Below are 19,956 nucleotides of genomic sequence, written 5' to 3'. Positions count from 1 at the left end.
TTCTTTCGTTTTGTTTTGTTTTTGTTTTTTGAAATGGAGTTTCACTGTTGTTGCTGAGGCTGGAGTGCAAGGGCATGATCTCGGCTCACTGCAACCTCTACCTCCCAGGCTCAAAGTGTTATACCCAAGCGAGTTAGAGAAAACGCCACACTTCGAGACAAATTAAGAGTCCTTTATTTAAGCCGGCAGCTAAGAGAGGGCTTGACGCTCCAAAATTCTCTCGGCCCCAAGGAAGGGGCTTGATTTACTTTTATACCTTGGTTTCGGAAGGGGAGCGGAGCTCAAATGCAATAAATCTACAGAAGTAAAAACATGCAAGAATCGAAAAACAAATGGTTACAGAGAAATAAACAATTTAAAAGACAAATGGTTACAAAAAAAAGCAACGGAACCAGGTGCCGGGCTCTAAATCCTTCATAAGAGTTAGATATGGATGCTATGCCGGACACAGACTCAAGGCTTTATGTTGTTATGTTTTTGAGCAAAATCCTGGGAACTTCATACATTGTTTGTTCCAGTACCTTATCAGTTAATTGGGCTCCTTTGAAATGCTGAGGATCTGCTTACACAGGTTAACTCCTTGAGGAAGGGAGTTGGGTAAGGAGCCCTTAATGTCTTGTAAATCAAGGGGCCAGATGGAGTTCGTCAGGCTTTCCCAGCTAAGGGAGAGTCTATTCATATGGGAAACAAGGCTAGGTAATTAAGGAGACAAAAAGGGAAAATTTAAAAATAGGGTTAGTAAAAACAAGGTTAAAATAGGGTTAGTAAGAAAACAAGGTTAGGCATTACAAAAGGATTTTCCTGTCTCAGCCTCCACTGGGATTACAGGCTCGCACCACCACGCCCAGTTAATTTTTGTATTTTTAGTACAGACAGGGTTTTGCTAGGTCACCCAGGCTGGTCTCGAACTCCTGGACTCAAGCGATCCGCCAGCTTCTGCCTCCCAAAGTGCTGGGATTACAAGGGTGAACCACCCCACTGATCAAGGGGAACATATTAATACTTTGTTTGTTTCTTTGTTTTGAGACGGAGTCTCACTTTCTTGACCAGGCTGGAGTGCAGTGGCATGATCTCAGCTCACTGTAGCCTCCATCTCCCAGGTTCAAGCAATTCTCCTGCCTCAGCCTCCCAAGTAGCTGGGATTATAGACACGCACCACCACACCCGGCTCATTTTTGTATTTTTAGTAGAGACGGGGTTTTACTATGTTGGCCAGGCTCGTCTTGAACTCCTGACCTCAAGTGATCCGCCTGCCTCAGCCTCCCATAGTGCCGGGTTTACAGGCATGAGCCACTGAGCCCAGCCAGAAACATATTAATACTATGAACAACACTCAGCCCTGGGCTGGTTAAGAGGCTGGAGACTGAAAGGTGGTGTTGATTGACCATGGACCCAGGGAAATATCTGCAGTGGGTTAAGGATACTGTGTGTCTTACAAAACAGAGATACAGATGCTGCCTAAGAACCAGGTCCTCCTGGAACCGGTGCCAGGGAAGGATCTGGAAGGAAAAGAAGAATACCTGTGATGGGTGTGAGAGAGGAGTGCCACTCACTGTTCACTGCAGCAGCAGGCGACAGGTGAATTCTGAATTCTTTTTTTTTTCTTTTTGAGACAGAGTCTTGTTCTGTAGCCCAGGCTGGAGTGCAATGGTGCGATCTCAGCTCACTGCGACCTCCGCCTCTCGGGTTCAAGCAGTTCTCCTGCCTCAGCCTTCCAAGTAGCTGAGATTACAGGTGTTCACCACTACGCCCATCTAATTTTTGTATTTTTAGTAGAGACAGGTTTTCACTATTTTGGCCAGGCTGGTCTCGAAGTCCTGACCTCAGGTGATCCACCCACCTCAGCCTCCCAAAGTGCTGGGATTACAGGTGTGAGCCACCACTCCTCACCAAATTCTGAATTATTCTTTATGGGAAGTGAGAGCTTGGGACATAGGCATCCCCTTGGACCCAGTAACCCCACTTCTGGGAGTTCAGTTTAAGGAAAGCCTGCAGTCAAGTCCAAAACTTATCAAATGACAAGGGCAAACTATGATGGGGAGCTGTAATGTACAAAGTGCTAAGCTAGGCACTTTCTATATATTGCTTTTTCCTGTCAAAGAAAATAAAAATATGAGGGCCTTCCAAAGGCAATTTGCCAAAGGAAAAGTTGTTGTTGTTGTTTGCATTGGTTTGTTTGTTTTTGAGACATGGTCTCATTCTGTTGTCCAGGCAGGTGTGCAGTCATGCGAACATGGCTCACTGCATCCTCGATCTCTTGGGCTCAAGGGACCCTCCTACCCAGCCTCCTGAGTGGCAGATCACCTGAGGTCAGGAGTTGGAGACCAGCCTGGCCAACATGGTGAAACCTGGTCTCTACTAAAAATACAAAAATTAGCCAGGCATGGTGGCAGGTGCCTGTAATCCCAGCTACTCAGGAGGCTGAGGCAGGAATTGCTTGAATGCAGAGGCTGCAGTGAGCCGAGATCACACCACTGCACTCCAGCCACCACAGGCGCAGCCACCATGTCCAGCTAATTTTTAAATGTTTTGTTGAGGTGGGGGGTGGGGGGAAACTCACTTTGTTGCTCACGCTAGTCTTGATCTTCTGGGCTCGAGTGATCCTCCTGCCTAAGTGTTGGGATTACAGGCATCTACCACTGCGTCTGTACCAAAGGGAAAGTTAGGTCTGGAGACTGAGCCACACAACGCTGAAGTTCCTTTCCCAAATGCGTGGCTGTTGCTTCCTGATTGTGTTAAGTGGTTAAGCGTTGTACCTTACCCAGATGCCTACAAAAAGAAAAAAAAAAAAAAAAAAAGCCCTCACACATCTCCAGATGATCACCCTCACAAATTGTTCATATGTAAATTCTTTGCTTACCCCTAAATCTTTCCAAGATGTCCAGCCTCCCATAAACAAAGATATGTAACCTTAGGTTTGCAAGCTCTATGTGACCCCTTGTCCACGGAACCAGTCTGTTGAATTTCATCCTGACAGCACTGATTACAAGCTTACTTTCCCTGGTGCAAAACAAAGACAGGATGACATCCATCAGCCCTCCACCAGATCCTGAGACAGCTGCAAAATTAATCTTTCCTTTACTCCTTCTTCAAATGTTTATCTTAGGTATAGCCATAGTTTCAGTTTCCCTGGGCACTAATTAAAGTCAGAATAATGTAACTGATGAGAAATCTCACCGCCTATTTTCTTTTTACTGTTTTCTCTGAGTTGATGGAGATACTGTTTCAGTTTCTAATTTGTGTGGACATTCCAATCGACTGGGAAGCAGCTGTTATCACACCCCTGCTATGAGAAAGCAGAGGTTGGCTGGGGGCAGTGGCTCACACCTGTAATCCCAGCACTTTGGGAGGCTGAGGCGGGTGGAACACTTGAGGCCAGGAGTTTGAGACCAGCCTGGCCAACACGGTGAAACCCCATCTCTACTAAAAATACAAAAATTAGCCGGGCATGATGGCACACACCTTTGATCCCACCTACTCGGGAGGCTGAGGCAGGACAATCACTTGAACCAGGGAGGCGGAGGTTGCAGAGAGTCAAGATTACATCACTGCACTCCAGCCTGGGCAACAGAATGAGACTCCATCTCAAACAAGAAAGAGAGACAGAAAGAGAGAAAGAGCGAAAGAGAGAGAAAGAAAAGCAGAGGCCCGAGGGAAAGGAGCTGGTTCACCACAATGGAATTTGAGCCCAAGTCTGACTCCAAACCTGCACTCAGTTCCCCCCAGGGCAGGGCTTGTCACGTCTGGTGGCACCTCTGACACTTGGGGCTTGGTCATTTACTGTGGGGGGCTGTCCTGTACACTGTAGTGTGTTGAGCAGCATCCCTAGCCTACATCCCTAGATGGCAGGGGCACTCCCAGCCCCCGCGGTGACAATAAAAATGTCTCCTGGAGCAGAATCGCCCCCACCCGCTGAGCGCCCTGGGGCCAGTGACTTCTTACAGGCATGGAGTTCTCAGATGCCCATCCGCGGCCACATCTCAGTATCGCAAAGTAAGTGAACTATACATGTAGTGTAATAAACAGAAATGAAACAGCTGACGGATGGTTGCGGATGATCTTTGCTCCTTAGTTATTTATTTATTTTTTTTTTAGCCAGGTGCAGTGGTTCACACCTATAATCCCAGAACCTTGGGAGGCTGAGGAAAGAGGATGACATGAGCCCAGGAGTTTGAGACAAGCCTGGGCAACATACAGAGATCCTGTCTCTACAAACAATACAAAACTTAGCTGGGCGTGATGGTGGTGAGTGGCTGTAGTCCCAGCTACTCAGGAGGCTGAGGCAGGAGGATCGCTTGAGCCCAGGAGTTTGAGACAAGCCTGGTCAACATAGTGAGACCCCATCTCCACAAAAAATTAAAAAATTAGCCAGGTGTGGTACTGAGCGTCTGTGGTCCCAGCTACTCGGGAGGCTGAGGTGGGAGGATCGCTCGAGCCCAGGAGGTCAAGGCTGCAGCGAGCTATGATCACACCACTGCACTCCAGCCTGGGCGACAGAACAAGAGCCTGTCTTTAATAAATAAATAAAAGAGGGGAAATTGGGTGTAGGGAATGTGGGAAATTCTATTATCCTCACTGTTTTTTTTCTGCAAATCTAAAACTATTCTAAAATAAAATGTTGGCCGGGCACGGTGGCTCACGCCTGTAATCCCAGCACTTTGGGAGGCCGAGGTGGGCAGATCACGAGGTCAGGAGATCGAGACCATCCTGGCCAACATGGTGAAACCCTCTCTCTACTAAAATACAAAAATTAGCTGGGCGTAGTGGTGCATGCCTGTAATCCCAGCTACTTGGGAGGCTGAGGCAGGAGAATTGCTTGAGTCAGGGAGTTGGAGGTTGCAGTGAGTGGAGATCGCGCCACTGCACTCCAGCCTAGGTGACAGAGTAAGACTCTGTCTCAAAAATAAATAAATAAAATAAAATAAAATGTTTCTTTTCTTTCTTTCTTTTTTTTTTTTTTGCGACAGAGTCTCACTCTGTCACCCAGGCTGAAGTGCAGTGGCACAATCTCAGTGCACTGCAACCTCTGCCTCTGGGTTCAAGCGATTCTTCTGCCTCAGCCTCCCGAGTAGCTGGGATTACAGGCACCCGCCACTACGCCTGGCTAGTTTTTGTATTTTTAGTAGAGACAGGGTTTCACCATGTTGGCCAGGCTGGTCTTGAACTCCTGACGTCAGGTGATCCACCCACCTCAGCCTCCAAAGTGCTGGGATTACAGGCATGAACCACTGCGCCCAACTGAAATGTTTCTCTAAAATAATAATAATAATAATAATAAATAAATAAATAAATAAATATATATATATATATATGAAGCTAAAACCAAAAGAATGCCAGTGGCTGGGTGCAGTGGCTTACTCCTGTAATTCCAACACTTTGCGGGGGCTGAGGCAGGAGGATCTTTGGAGCCTAGGAGTTTGAGACCAGCCTGGGAAACATAGTGAGACTCCCATCTCTACAAAAAATAAAAAATTAGCTGGGCGTGGTGGTGCACACCTATAGTCCCAGCTACGCCAGAGGCTGAGGAGAGAGGATCGCTTGAGCCCAGGAGGTCAAGGCTGCAGTGAGCTATGATTGCACCACTGCGCTCCAGCCTGGGCAACAGGACAAGATTCTGTCTCAAAAGAAAATAAAAAAAGAAACAGAATGGTAGCATAACAGTTTCCATTTCTAATTTTATTGCAAAAGTAATTGTGGTTTCTGCCATTACTTTTAGTAAACATAATTAATTAATGCCATTAAAAGTAATGGAAGGCTGGGCGTGGTGGCTCATGGCTGTAAATCCCAGTACTTTGGGAGGCCGAGATGGACGGATCATGAGGTCAGGAGTTCGAGACCAGCCTGGCTAACATGGTGAAACCCCGTCTCTACTAAAAATACAAAAATTAGCTGGGCGTGGTGGCGGGTGCCTGTAATCCCAGCTACTCAGGAGACTGAGGCAGCAGGATTGCTTGAACCCAGGAGGCGGAGGTCAGAGGTTGCCGTGAGACAAGATCATGCCAATGCACCCCAGCCTGAGAGACAGACGGAGACTCCATCTCAGAGAAAAAAAAAAAAGGCTGGGTGCGGTGGCTCAAACCTGTAATCCCAGCAGTTTGGGAGGCTGAGGTGGGCAGATCACCTGAGGTCGGGAGTTTGAGACCAACCTGGCCAACATGGAGAAACCTAAACCTCTCTACTAAAAATACAAAATTAGCCGGGCATGGTGGCGCATGCCTGTAATCCCAGCTACTAGGGAGGCTGAGGCAGGAGAATTGTTTGAACCCAGGAGGCGGAGGTTGCGGTGAGCTAAGATTGCATCATTGCACTCCAGCCTGGGTAACAAGAGTGAAATTCCGTCTCAAAAAAAAAAAAAAGGTAATGGCAGAGGCTGGGGGTGGTGGCTCATGCCTGTAATCCCAGCACTTTGGGAGGCCAAGTCGGGTGGATCCCTTGAGGTCGGGAGTTCGAGACCAGCCAGGCCAACATGGCGATACCCCGTCTCTCCTAAAAATACAAAAAGTAGCTGGGCATGGTGGCAGGCATCTGTAGTCCCAGCTACTCAGGAGGCTGAGGCAGGAGAATCGCTTCAACCCAGGAGGCAGAGGTTGCAGTGAGCCGAGATTACACCACTGCACTCCAGCCTGGGTGACAGAGGGAGAATATATTTAAAAATATAAAATAAAATATAGGCCGGGCACGGTGGCTCACGCTTGTAATCCCAGTACTTGGGGAGTCCAAGTTGGGTGGATCACCTGAGGTCAGAAGTTTGAGACCAGCCTGGCCAACATGGCAAAACCCCATCTCTACTAAAAATGCAAAAAGTAGCCGGGCATGGTGGCAGGCATCTGTAGTCCCAGCTACTCAGGAGGCTGAGGCAGGAGAATCGCTTCAACCCAGGAGGCAGAGGTTGTAGTGATCGAGATCGTACCACTGCACTCCAGCCTGGGCAACAGAGAGAGATTCCCTCTCAAAAAAAAAAGAAAAGTAATGGCAGAAACCGCAATTACTTTTGCACCAACCAATATATAAAAATACATTATATATTTAAAAATATAAAATAAAATATAGGCCGGGTGCAGTGGTTCACGCCTGTAATCTCAGCACTTTGGGAGGCCGAGTCAGACAGATCACCTGAGGTCAGGAGTTCGAGACCAGCCTGGTCAACATGGCAAAACCCTGTCTCTACTAAAAGTACAAAAATAAGCCAGGCATGGCGGTGGGCGCCTGTAATCCCAGCTACTCAGGAGATTGAGGCAGGGGAATCGCTTGAACTCGGGAGGTGGAGGTTGCAGTGAGCCAAGATCGTGCCACTGCACTCCAGCCTGGGCAACAAGAGCGAGACTCCATCTCAAAAAAAAAAATTAATTAATTAATTAAATAAAACAAAATAAAATAAATATATGTACTTAAATATATATATATATATATATTTATTTTTAAATAGAGATAGGATCTCGCTATGTTGACCAGGCTGGTCTCGAACTCCTGGCCTCAAGCAATCTTCCCATCTCAGCCTCCCAAAGTACTAGGATTGCAGGCATGAGCCACTGTACCCATCCCACCATTTGTAATTGTGGGCGGCAAGCCACCCAGGCGCCAAGGCAAGAGACCGAGGACATAAGCTGTTCCAGTATAATAAAATATAAAACAAGAATAGTTATACCAGATATAGATCTTAGAGATATATGTATATCATTAATCATTAGTTTGTAGTAATTACTCTTTATTCCAATACTATAATAATCCTCGCTCTACAATCATAACCTAGGAAAAACCAGGCCATACAGAGATAGGAGCTGAGGGGACATAGTGAGGTGTGACCAGAAGACAAGAATGCGAGCCTTCTGTTATGCCGGGACAGGGCCAGCAGAAGGGCTCCTTGGTCTAGCAGTAACGCCAGCGTCTGGGAAGACGCCCGTTGCCGAGTGGACGGTGGTCTAGCGGTAGTGAAAAGTGTCAAGGAACAACACCTGCTACTTAGCAGACCGGGAAAGGGAGGCTCCCTTTCCCCAGGAGAGTTTAGAGAAGACTCTGCTCCTCCAGCTCTTGTGGAGGGCCTGACATCAGTCAGGCTCGCCCACAGTTATCCGGAGGCCTAACCGTCTCCCTGTGATGCTGTGCTTCAGTGGTCACGCTCCTAGTCCGCCTTCATGTTCCGTCCTGTACACCTGGCTCTGCCTTCTAGATAGCGGTAGTCAATTAGTGAAAGTACTAAAAGTCTCTCATATGCAGAAATAATGGCGTAAGCTGTCTTTCTCTCTGTCTCCTCTCTCTCTATGCCTCGGCTGCCAGGCAGGGAAGGGCCCCCTGTCCAGTGGACATGTGACCCACGTGACCCTACCTATCATTGGAGATGACTCACATTCTTTACCCTGCCCCTTTTGCCTTGTATCCAATAAATAACAGCGCAGCCAGACATTCAGGGCCACTACCGGTCTCCGCGACTTGGTGGTAGTGGTCCCCCGGGCCCAGCTGTCTTTTCTTTTATCTCTTTGTCTTGTGTCTTTATTTCTACACTCTCTCGTCGCCGCACACAGGGAGAGACCCACCGACCCTGTGGGGCTGGTCCCTACATCTGGCGCTCTGACGTGGGGCTCTCCCTCGCTATGTGAAGTTGCACCCTGAGCGCGGGATTCAGCGGAGGAGTTCAACGAGAGATTCCTGAGGATTGCGGTCAATAAGCTTGGTGGTAAGCTAGAGTACTCAGAGTATTCTGGGGACACGATGGGACAAGCCAGTACTAAGTAATCAGACTTGGGTAGAGTCACAGGCTCCCTTGAAGCCTGGTCCCTTTCCTGCAAATCGGACTCAGTTAGAGTCACAGGCTCCCTTGAAGCCTGGTTCCTTTTCTACAAATCAGACTCAGAGTCACAGGCTCCCTTGAAGCCTGGATCCTTTCCTACAAATTGGACTCGGGTAGAGTCACAGGCTCCTTTGAAGCCTGGTCCCTTTCCTATAAATCGGACTTGGTTAGAGTCACAGGCTCCTTTGAAGCCTGGTTCCTTTCCTCCTACTCAGACTTGGCTAGAGTTACAGGCTCCCTTGAAGCCTGGTCTGCACTTGCCGTGGCAGCCTGGTTTTCAGGCCCATGAAAGACCTGCTCAGCAGGTAATCTGGTCTCAGCCTGGCTTTCAGTTTTTCAACTCTCCTTCTATTCAAAATTCTAGCCCTTTTTCTGCTTCTGGTCCGGTCGGGACTGCTGTTGCCAATACTACCGTTGCCGCTCATAAGCAACAAATTACATACAACCCTGAAAATGACACTCCTCTTATAAGGGCTATAGCTCAGGCAAGGGAATACGGGGATCCCAAAGCCTGGCAATTTCCTGTAATTTTACCACCTCCAGTACCTGCCACCCCAGCAGCACAAAATCACCCACAGCCCGTTGATCTTCCTCAGCAGGCGGCTGATTTCATGGTACCTTCACGCTCTGTATTAACATCTTGTTTTTCTGCTTCACAACAAGCAGTCACAGCAGCTGGCTTGGTTATCGCCCCATAAAAAATTCAGATTTCTTCCCCTTATCACTATTTAGGAATGCAGCTAGAGGACAAGGTCATTAAGGCTCAAAAAGTTCAACTCAGACGAGACTCCTTAAAAACTCTAAATGATTTCCAAAAATTACTTGGAGATATTAATTGGATTCGTCCCTCCCTAGGCATTCCTACTTATGCTGTGTCTAATCTTTTTGCAACATTACGGGGCAATCCTGATTTACACAGTAAAAGGTCCTTGACTCCTGAGGCAGATTCTGAATTACAGCTTATAGAACAATGCATTCAACAGTCTCAGGTTACCGGAGTGAATCCACATTTACCTTTTGAAATATTAATTTTTCCCACTGAACATTCTCCAACAGGACTCATTATTCAGGCACATAATTTAATTGAATGGTGTTTTCTTCCACACAACTCTTTATGGACACTAACTATTTATCTAGATCAAATTTCTACCTTAATTGGTCAGGCTCGTTCTCGTCTCCTTCGTCTTTCGGGAACAGAGCCCCAAAAAATCATTGTTCCCCTTACCTGATTACAAGTTCAACAGGCTTTTGCTACTTGCATTGCTTGGCAAGTACATTTGGCAGGCTTCCCGGGTATAACTGATAATTACTATCCTAATGTAAAATTATTTTCGTTCCTTAAACTCACGTCTTGGATTTTTACCTAACATTACTAGAAACACCCCATTATCTAAAGCTGTCACTGTTTTCACTGATGCTTCCTCTAATGGCCGAGCAGCATATATAGGACCCAGAGAACATGTTCTTAGCACAGGAGCTATTTCAGCACAATGAGCTGAACTGCTTGCTGTTATGGCTGTCCTTGAAGATTTCCCTGAACCAGTTAACATTGTCTCTGACTCAGTGTATGTAGTACACGTTGCTCGCAACATTGAAACTGCCTTAATCAAATTTTTGCCTGATAATAACCTATTCTTTCTTTTTCAAAAGTTTCAGTCTGTGCTCAGAGCAAGGTCTGCTCCTTTCTACATTACTCACATTGGGGCCCCCACACCCCTCCCCAGACCCCTCTCAGCAGCAAATGCCAAAGCTGATACATTAGTTACTCCCATTTTTACAGATGCAGAAAATTTTCATGCTTTAACTCATGTCAATGCTGCGAGACTCCGAAAAAAGTTCCCCCTTACATGGAAACAAGCTAAAACCATTATATGTCACTGTCCTACTTGTCAAGTGTTAATTTTACAGCCACTTTCTTCCGGAATTAACCCTAGAGGACTTTCACAGAATGCTCTCTGGCAAATGGACGTGACTCATTATCCTCCTTTTGGCAAGCTTTCTTTTATACGTGTAACTATTGATACCTTTTCTCATTTCATTTGGGCCACTTGTCAAACAGGAGAAAGTACAGCTCATGTTAAACGACATATGCTTTCCTGTTTCTCAGTTATGGGCTGTCCCGAGAAACTAAAAACTGATAACGGCCCCGGCTACACTAGTGCTGCTTTTAAAAAGTTTACTCAAACATGGGCAATTACTCACACAACTGGCATCCCCTATAACTCTCAAGGACAGGCCTTGGTTGAACGAGCCAATAAAACACTCAAAGATCAACTTCCAAAACAGAATACTAAATCAAAGGGAGATGCTGCTACTCCTCATGCCCAATTAAATCTGGCTCTTTTTACACTAAATTTCTTAAATCTAACAAGAAATCAACCTTTTACAGCGGGAGAACAACATTTCACTGGAAATAAATTTGATCCACAAAAAGGAATGTGGGTACGGTGTAAGGATGCAAAAACTAACACATGGGAATTGGGCACGGTCATAATTTGGGGTAGGTGTTTTGCTTGTGTTTCCCCAGGAAAAGGACTACAGCTAGTGTGGGTCCCCTCCCGACAATTAAAATTCCACCATAACTCCAAAGATAAAACGCTCCCACAAACAAAAGGCAAAGACCCATCAGAAACCAAAGAGCAACTTTCACTGCCTGACATATACACTTCATGACCTCCACATTGAGACAAAATCTCGCCATGTGACCTACAACACCTCTCGTTCAACTCCACCAATATGGGGTCATATAAAGGTTTTATCTCATCAAACAGAAAATTTCTTAAAAGAAAAAGGAATCCCAAAAACCACCGGTCATATAATTCTGGCTGCCTTTATGGTAGTCAGTGCAGCGGTAAGTATACCACCGGTTGGGGCAATTCATAATTATACTTACTGGGCATATGTTCCTTTTCCCCCTCTAATTCGGTCTGTCTCCTGGATGGACTCCCCAGCAGAAGTTTACACTAATAATAGTGCATTCATACCGGTCCCTAATGATGCATTCATACCGGTCCCTAATGATGATCGGTTTCCTGCTCAACCGTAAGAAGAAGGTATGCACTTCAATCTGTCAATTGGCTATAAATATCCACCACTATGCATTGGGATGTCACCTGGCTGTTTAGCTTATTCTCACCAGAATTGGATGTGGACTGTACCGTCCTTTACAAAGGATACTTATCAACTACATAATGTGTTCAGTATTAATTCTTTTCAACTTCTCACTGTCAAACTTACTCCACATGAGGAATGGAGAGTTCCTCTCACTACCAAAACTAATAAAACAAAAGGACTGTCAGACTGTCCAAAGAAACCTACAAAGGGGCCTTTTATAGTGACTTCAATTTTATGGGATAATTGTAATGCTCCTAAGGCTGTTGTGCTCCAAAGTCTAGCCACCGGTATTGTTATAGATTGTGCTCCAAAAGGGCATTATTGGTGAGATTGCTCTGGCAAAAATACCTCATGCTCGGAGTTTATTTATTTATTAGATTATATAGAGCATGGATGGCAGTCTTACATGCTGAGACAATGGGTGTCTCCTTACCCATTTAAATGGATGGACGCAGGCATTGCTCCTCCTACACCAAAAATGATTCATCCCTTTGTTACCCCAGAACATCCTGAACTATATAAATTAGCTGCAGCCTTGACAGGAATAAGGATGTGGAACACTACCTATCAACTCCTTCACACTAATACCAAAACACCCACATTCAACATCACCTTCATATCTGAACAGGTGATACCCATCAGGAGCTGTGTCAAACCCCCTTACATGCTGTTGGTTAGAAATATAATTATCATTCCCAATACACAAACTATAGAATGTGATAACTGTAAGCTGTTCACGTGCATTGATGCTACTTTTAATCCCACTACAAGTATTCTCTTGGTAAGGGCTAGGGAGGGGGTATGGATACCAGTTTCTTTACATCGTCCATGGGAGTCTTCCCCCTCTATTTACATAGTCAATGAAGTTCTTAAAGGTATCCTCAAAAGAACAAAGAGATTTATTTTTACTCTTATTGCAGTCATTGCAGGACTAATTGCGGTTACTGCAGCAGCAGCAACTGCTGGAGTTGCCATCGACAGTTCTGTTCAAACCACTCAATATGTTGAAGCATGGCAGAAAAGCTCCTCCAGACTTTGGAATTCTCAGGCTCAAATTGATCAAAAATTAGCTAATCAAATTAATGACCTCTGCCAAAGTGTAATCTGGCTGGGAAATAGAGTTATGAACTTGGAACACCGTATGCAATTACAGTGTGATTGGAATACTTCTGATTATTACATAACACCTTATGCTTATAATAAGATCAACATAGCTGGGAAGAGGTTTCAAGACATTTAAAAGCCTGGAATGATAACTTAATCTTGGATATTTCACAACTTAAAGAGCAAATTTTCGAGGCTTCACAAGCCCATTTATCCACTGTTCCTGGCTCAGACATTTTTGAAGGCATAACTAAACAATTATCTCATTTTTATCCCTTCAAATGGCTCAAACCCTTCGGAAGATCATTGTTGTTACTGGCATTATTAATATTGGTATGCTTATGTTGTCTCCTTTTAGTCTGCAGATGCCTCCAAGGAGTCCCAAACCAAGTCCTAAGTCAACGACAAGCAATGATGGTGATGGCGATCCTAGTTAATAAAAAGGGGGGAGATGTGGGCGGCAAGCCACCCAGGCGCCAAGGCAGGAGACCGAGGACACAAGCTGTTCCAGTATAATAAAATATAAAACAAGAATAGTTATACCAGATATAGATCTTAGAGATATATGAATATCATTAATCATTAGTTTGTAGTAATTACTCTTTATCCCAATATTATAATAATCCTCGCTCTACAATCATAACCTAGGAAAAACCAGGCCATACAGAGATAGGAGCTGAGGGGACATAGTGAGGTGTGATCAGAAGACAAGAGTGGGAGGCTTCTGTTATGCCTGGACAGGGCCAGCAGAAGGGCTCCTTGGTCTAGCAGTAACGCCAGCGTCTGGGAAGACGCCCGTTGCCGAGCGGACGGTGGTCTAGCGGTAGTGAAAAGTGTCAAGGAACAACACCCGCTACTTAGCAGACCGGGAAAGGGAGGCTCCCTTTCCCCAGGGGAGTTTAGAGAAGACTCTGCTCCTCCAGCTCTTGTGGAGGGCCTGACATCAGTCAGGCTCGCCCACAGTTTTCCGGAGGCCTAACCGTCTCCCTGTGATGCTGTGCTTCAGTGGTCACGCTCCTAGTCCGCCTTCATGTTCCGTCCTGTACACCTGGCTCTGCCTTCTAGATAGCGGTAGTCAATTAGTGAAAGTACTAAAAGTCTCTCATGTAGAAATAATGGCATAAGCTGTCTTTCTCTCTGTCTCCTCTCTCTCTCTGCCTCGGCTGCCAGGCAGGGAAGGGCCCCCTGTCCAGTGGACACGTGACCCACGTGACCTTACCTATCGTTGGAGATGACTCACACTCTTTACCCTGCCCCTTTTGCTTTGTATCCAATAAATAACAGCACAGCCAGACATTCGGGGCCACTACCGGTCTCAGCGCATTGGTGGTAGTGGTCCCCCGGGCCCAGCTGTCTTTTCTTTTATCTCTTTGTCTTGTGTCTTTATTTCTACACTCTCTCATCGCCGCACACAGGGAGAGACCCACTGGCCCTGTGGGGCTGGTCCCTAAGGTAATTTTAAAGGGAAGAGCAACAAACTTTCAGTTTGCAGGGCTGGGACTGTTTACAGCTGCAAAATTTAGAGAGGACATCAATCTATTATTATCCACATTTTACAGCTGGGGAAATCAATGCTAAGAGAGGAAATTCATTTGCCCAGGGGCACACCACACCTGCCTCCAGTGTGCAATTCATGCAATTGTGATTTCCGACCTGGTCCCAAACTAACCCTAAAGTTTGCAGGCCAGAACAGTGCTACTCAAAGAAGTCAGTTTAGTCAAATAAGTCAGGCAAAGGTCGTGTCTTTGCACCTGGAGTCCTGGCCAGGCTGGTAGGTCCCTCCTCCTGGGACAAGTTCACCCTCAGAATTTTCAGCAAGATCATCTCCCACAGCTTGTTAATTGGTTCTTGGTTCTAAGTGATTTTTTTGTTTATTTGTTTAAGAGATGGGGTCCCACTCTATCAACCAGGCTTGAGTGCAGTGGCACAATCATAGCTTGCTGCAGCCTCAAACTCCTGGGCTCGAGTGATCCTCCTGCCTCAGCCTCCCAGCCTCAGCCTAGGACCACAGGCATGTACCACCATGCGTGGCTCTAAGTGGCTTTAATGCGGTCCTTCTGAGGGATGTTGGAGTGAGGGCCTGGGGGGAGTTCCCCAGGCCTTCTGGGAGGCCTGGGCTCTGGCCTTGACCTCGCCTACTGTCTGGCCCTGCTGAAAACAAAAAAAAAAAACATGGAAATGGCAGACTTAACAGAATCTGGGCTATGGTCAGGATGTGGCTGAAGAAGCCACGAGAAAAACATGCAGTCCCCTTTCAGCGGTCATGCCCAGCAGTTGGGTGCCGATAATGGGCCTGATTTCCTGTAGGAAGCCCTGGCTCTCTTGGCCACATGGACAGCAGGTCGGTGCAGCCTGAGTGCTCCCCCCACCCCAGTGTCCAACGCCCCCCGCACCCGCCCCATCCCAGGCTTCTTCCAGGGATGTCTCCCAGGACTGTGGGGTTTAGCACATCCCAAATGGAGCCAACTATCTTTCCTCAAAGAAAAATCCCCACTAGGCCAGGCACGGTGGCTCATGCCTGTAATCCCAGCACTTTGGGAGGCAAGAGGCAGGCAGATCACTTGAGGTCAGGAGTTCGAGACTAGCCTGGTTAACATGGCGAAACCCCTTCTCTACTAAAAATACAAAAAAAATCAGCCAGGCATGGCCGGGTGCGGTGGCTCATGCCTGTAATCCCAGCACTTTGGGAGGCCAAGGCGGGTGGATCATCTGAGGTCGGGAGTCCGAGACCAGCCTGACCAATATGGAGAAACCTAAACCTCTCACTAAAAATACAAAATTAGCTAGGCCTGGTGGCACATGCCTGTAATCCCAGCTATTCAGGAAGGCTGAGGCAGGAGAATCGCCTGAACCCGGGAGGCAAAGGTTGCAGTGAGCCAAGATCGAGCCACTGCACTCCAGCCTGGGCAACAAGAGCAAAACTTGGTCTCAAAAAAAAATTAGCCTGGCATGGCGGCCCACACCTGTAGTCCCAGCTACTGGCCAGGCTGAGGTGGGCGAATCAGTTGAATCTGGGAGGTAGAGGCTGCAATGAGCCAAGATTGCACACTGCACTCTGCACTCCAGCCTGGGCGACAGAGCAAGACCCTGTCTCAAAAAAAAAAAAAAAAAAAAAAGAAAAGAAAAGAAAAGAAAAAGAAAAAAAAGAAAGATCCTTGCTATATGTCCATGTTCAAGCATTATCTTCCCATCCATCTGCCCTGAGCCAGAGGCCTGGCAGGTGGCATGTGCATCCATTGAGCACCTACTGGATACCAAAGCACTTTACTGGCATCTCCTCCCTGGCCTCTCCTGGAGATACTGGCCCTGTTATTCCCCTTTGCAGATGAAGAAACAGGCTCAGAGAGTTTACTTGGTATCCTTGAGTCCCAGGAGCACTTTTTCTGGAAGTAGGAGCTTGTTTCCTGCGGGTGCCAGGACAGAGACCGACATTGTTTGTTGGCTGGGTCGGTCTCCCAGTTTTCAGCTGGCTCCAGTCTCACCTGCTGCTCACGCACCCTCCATGGCTCCCATAGTCCCCTCGGTGGGGACAGGGGCACTGGATGAAGCCCTGCTCATCACCACACAGACACCTGAACACAAAACCCAGTCCCTAGGGTCAGACCCAGGCCCTACCCCCAGACCCAGACCCAGGCCCAGGCCCTGCCCTCACTCTACCACTCAACTGTGTAACCTCAGTTTCCCCAGGTGGAGACCGGACCAACAACGATGGCCTCTGCCTCTTCAGGTCATGGTACAGATGAATACAGGCTGGCATGGCCTAGGCACTCAGTAACACACAGCAGAGGCACAGGGACTTAAGATGGAGTGTCCCAGGCAGCCACAGTTGGCTGGCACCCAGTTGGGAAGGGCCCAAGGGCTTTTAAAGCAGGGTGAAAAAAAAAGCCCACCTCCTTTCTGGGAAACTGAAACTGAAAGCCTAACTAATCCTCTGCCTGTAGGTGCCTCATGCAAGAGCTGCTGGTCAGAGCACTTCCTGGAACTTGCTATTGGTCAGGAAGGTTCCTATGCTAATAAAGGGGTGGCCCGTAGAAGATTCCAGCACCCTCCCCTAACTCCAGGCCAGACTCCTTTCAGCTAAAGGGGAGATCTGGATGGCATCTACTTTGTATGACTATTGCAGAGTGCCCATGGGTGACATCTGTAAGAAAGATGGGGATAAGCGCTGTAAGCTTCTGCTGGGGATAGGAATTTTGGTGCTCCTGATCACAGTGATTCTGGGGGTGCCCTTGATTATCTTCACCATCAAGGCCAACAGCGAGGCCTGCCGGGACGGCCTCCGGGCAGTGATGGAGTGTCGCAATGTCACCCATCTCCTGCAACAAGAGCTGACCGAGGCCCAGAAGGGCTTTCAGGATACGGAGGCCCAGGTCACCACCTGCAACCAGACTGTGGTAAGATCCTCAACTCCCTTGGATGGCCTAGTACTAGGGGGTGGAGGGGACAAGAATCTCTCCCCAGAAATCTGACACAGGGTGGGTCTCCAGGGAGATGCAGGGGAGGTCCTGAAACTGCTCCTGGGCCCCCACATCAAGGGACCTAGGTTCCCCTACCAGGGTTTGGGGGCCTCTAACCCAGTCCAGGGCACTGGTGTAGGGGAAGGATGTTAAAACTCTCCAGATCCCCCAAATCAGGGACCTCAGTATCTCCCTGGGACTTAGGTGAATTTATAAATTCTTTCCAGGGCACTGGTGTCGGGGGCCTTGAAACTCCTTGTGGGCACCAGTCCTGGGGGAGTAGAAATCCGTATTCAGGGTTGAAGGGGGACCTCAGCAGACCCAGAAAAAGGGGGCTTTTGAAATTTTCACTTCATCGCTAAGAAACTGAAATATTCACCTAGGTCCTGATATGGGGGAATCTTGAAACTCTAGCTGGGCATGTCACTTGAGCTGTGAAATCCCACTGCATTCTGGATTTGGTAGGGCCCTCTAACTGTTCTTGGGCCATTGCTCAGGCAATCTGGAAATGTCTACTAAAGTTTGGTTATCGATAGCCTCCAAGTTTCCACGTGGGGTGGCCTCAAAGCTCCCATTTTGAGGACCCACACGCTTATGGGTGGCCCTGGGAGAGTGTGGGGTTGTGGCTGTTCTTTAAGGTTGGAGACCATGGTGCAAGAGAGGGTTGGAAGAAAACCTGAAAGGGGTTTGCATTTAAGCCCCTCTGTCCCCAGGACCTAGGGAGGAAGCCCAGGTCCCAGGGGCAGCAGCCAAACTCCCCAGGCCAGAACCCCAGATTCTGACTCTTCTTAGATGGCCCTAATGGCTTCCCTGGATGCAGAGAAGGCCCAAGGACAAAAGAAAGTGGAGGAGCTTGAGGGTGAGAAAGGGAGAAGGGAGAGGGCTGGGGAGGGGTGAGTCAGGTATGGAAGAGGGGGTGGGGGCAGAGAGACCAGGGCTGGAGGTTGGGGTAAGGGGGAGGTCCTGTCCCAGAGTGGAGCAGGGCCCCAGCATGGCCACGTGCTGACCCGCCCCCTGATTCTGTCCTCCCACCCCACCAGGAGAGATCACTATATTGAACCATAAGCTTCAGGACGCGTCTGCGGAGGTGGAGCGACTGAGGTCAGAGATAACCTTCCCCGGCTACCCTCCACCAGCCACACTCCTCTCACCCCCACATCCCTAACCCAAGACCCAGGATTTCCTTTGCTCCCAAAATCCCCATTGCCCCAAGGGATAAGGCTCGAGTCCCACCAAAGGACAACTTAGCCCCTAGGGTCACAGAGCCATGGGTGGCCGCTGTCCATTCCCTCCCCAGTGACTTGGATTGGAGCGGTGCGGGGGCGACTCCCGGGGGCGATGGGCTTACAGGGAGGGCGGCAGGAGCCAGGACGAGCAGATGCCTGATTTGCCCCCATCTGTACCGCAGAAGAGAAAACCAGGTCTTAAGCGTGAGAATCGCAGACAAGAAGTACTCCGCTAGCTCCCAGGACTCCAGCTCCGCGGCGGCACCCCAGCTCCTGATTCTGCTGCTGGGCCTCAGCGCTCTGCTGTGAGATCCCAGGAAGCTGGTCAGTGAGGAGGGGGCGGCCCCGGGAGGGAGAAGAAAGCTGGGGAAGGGGGGCGGGGAAGCAGAGGCTCCGAAGTCTAGAGAGAGAGGCTGCAGGGGAAGGGACTGGGCGCAGACGTGAGGGGCCTTGGGGAAGGAGGAAGAATCCAGTGAGAAGGGTGCCCTGGATCGGGGGCGGGCCTATAGCTGTATGGGGCGGGGCTATCCATGGGGGCGTGTCTATCTATGGAGGGGAGGGGCTTATGGGTGGGTGGGGGCGGGTCTAGCTATAGGGGCGGGGCTTGGGGCGGCGCCAGTGTCTGCTGCCTCCAGTCTGCCCTGAGTCCCTCTTCTGGTCCTTTAGGCACATCTTGGAAAGTCTGGTTCCTGCTCGGCTTTTCGCTTGAACACTCCCTTGATCTCATCAGTTCTGAGCGGGTCATGGGGCAGCACGGTTAGCGGGGAGAGCAAGGGGTAGCCGGAGAAGGGTCTCTGGAGCAGGTCTGGAGGGGCCATGGGGCAGTCCTGGGTGTGGGGACACAGTCGGGTTGACCCAGGGCTGTCTCCCTCCAGATCCAGTCAGGGAATGAGTCCCCCCTCTTGTCTCCCACCCTGAGATTGGGCATGGGGTGCGGTGGGGGGGCATGTGCTACCTGTTGTTACGAGTTTTTTTTTTTGATTTTTTTTTTGCGGGGGGGGTGCTTTTTTCTGGGGTCTTTGAGCTCCAAAAAATAAACACTTCCTTTGAGGGAGAGCACACCTTACTCTCGAGTTCCTGGAGTGTCACTGTGTTAGTCCCCAAGCGTCGGGCCGCCCCTGCAGATGAGAGTGGACCCCCCATTGACGACAACACCTCCCTTCCCTGCTCCAGGACGTTTTCAGGAGCCCACGGAGTTAGGGGAGGCATCACCCCAGTTCCTCCCAGCCCTCGTCTCTGCTGGGATCAACATAAGAACTGTGCACCCTCA

General features: G+C 48.5%; 1 protein-coding gene and 1 long non-coding RNA gene across 3 annotated transcripts; one reads left to right on the top strand and one right to left on the bottom strand.

The window, feature by feature from the left end:
• Positions 1 to 153: 153 nt before the first annotated feature.
• LOC134738872 (uncharacterized) lies at positions 154 to 16,979 on the bottom strand. 2 transcript variants are annotated; one of them, XR_010125052.1, is made up of 5 exons: positions 16,669 to 16,979; positions 16,356 to 16,575; positions 2,762 to 2,769; positions 2,561 to 2,645; positions 154 to 1,499 (listed from the first exon to the last, which is right to left on the bottom strand). It is a non-coding gene; the product is annotated as an uncharacterized LOC134738872 (long non-coding RNA). The 2 variants fall into 2 exon arrangements; XR_010125053.1 differs by having other exon boundaries at positions 2,561 to 2,769; positions 16,894 to 16,979.
• BST2 (bone marrow stromal cell antigen 2) lies at positions 16,917 to 19,752 on the top strand. The gene is made up of 5 exons (XM_054465960.2): positions 16,917 to 17,397; positions 18,253 to 18,319; positions 18,501 to 18,561; positions 18,869 to 19,010; positions 19,353 to 19,752. Exons 1-4 carry the CDS (start codon positions 17,098 to 17,100, stop codon positions 18,993 to 18,995), a joined length of 555 nt encoding a protein of 184 aa, XP_054321935.2. The 5' UTR covers positions 16,917 to 17,097; the 3' UTR covers positions 18,996 to 19,010; positions 19,353 to 19,752.
• Positions 19,753 to 19,956: the final 204 nt, after the last annotated feature.

Source organism: Pongo pygmaeus, chromosome 20, assembly GCF_028885625.2.
Source record: "Pongo pygmaeus isolate AG05252 chromosome 20, NHGRI_mPonPyg2-v2.0_pri, whole genome shotgun sequence".
Lineage (NCBI taxonomy): Eukaryota > Metazoa > Chordata > Mammalia > Primates > Hominidae > Pongo > Pongo pygmaeus.
This window is presented reverse-complemented; position numbering and strand designations above follow the sequence as displayed.

Coding starts and splice junctions, on each gene's coding strand:
- BST2 (XM_054465960.2), top strand. CDS start 17,098: ATGGCATCTACTTTGTATGACTATTGCAGAGTGCCCATGGGTGACATC. Junction 17,398..18,252: donor CCACCTGCAACCAGACTGTG/GTAAGATCCTCA, acceptor GACTCTTCTTAG/ATGGCCCTAATGGCTTCCCT. Junction 18,320..18,500: donor GAAAGTGGAGGAGCTTGAGG/GTGAGAAAGGGA, acceptor CCACCCCACCAG/GAGAGATCACTATATTGAAC.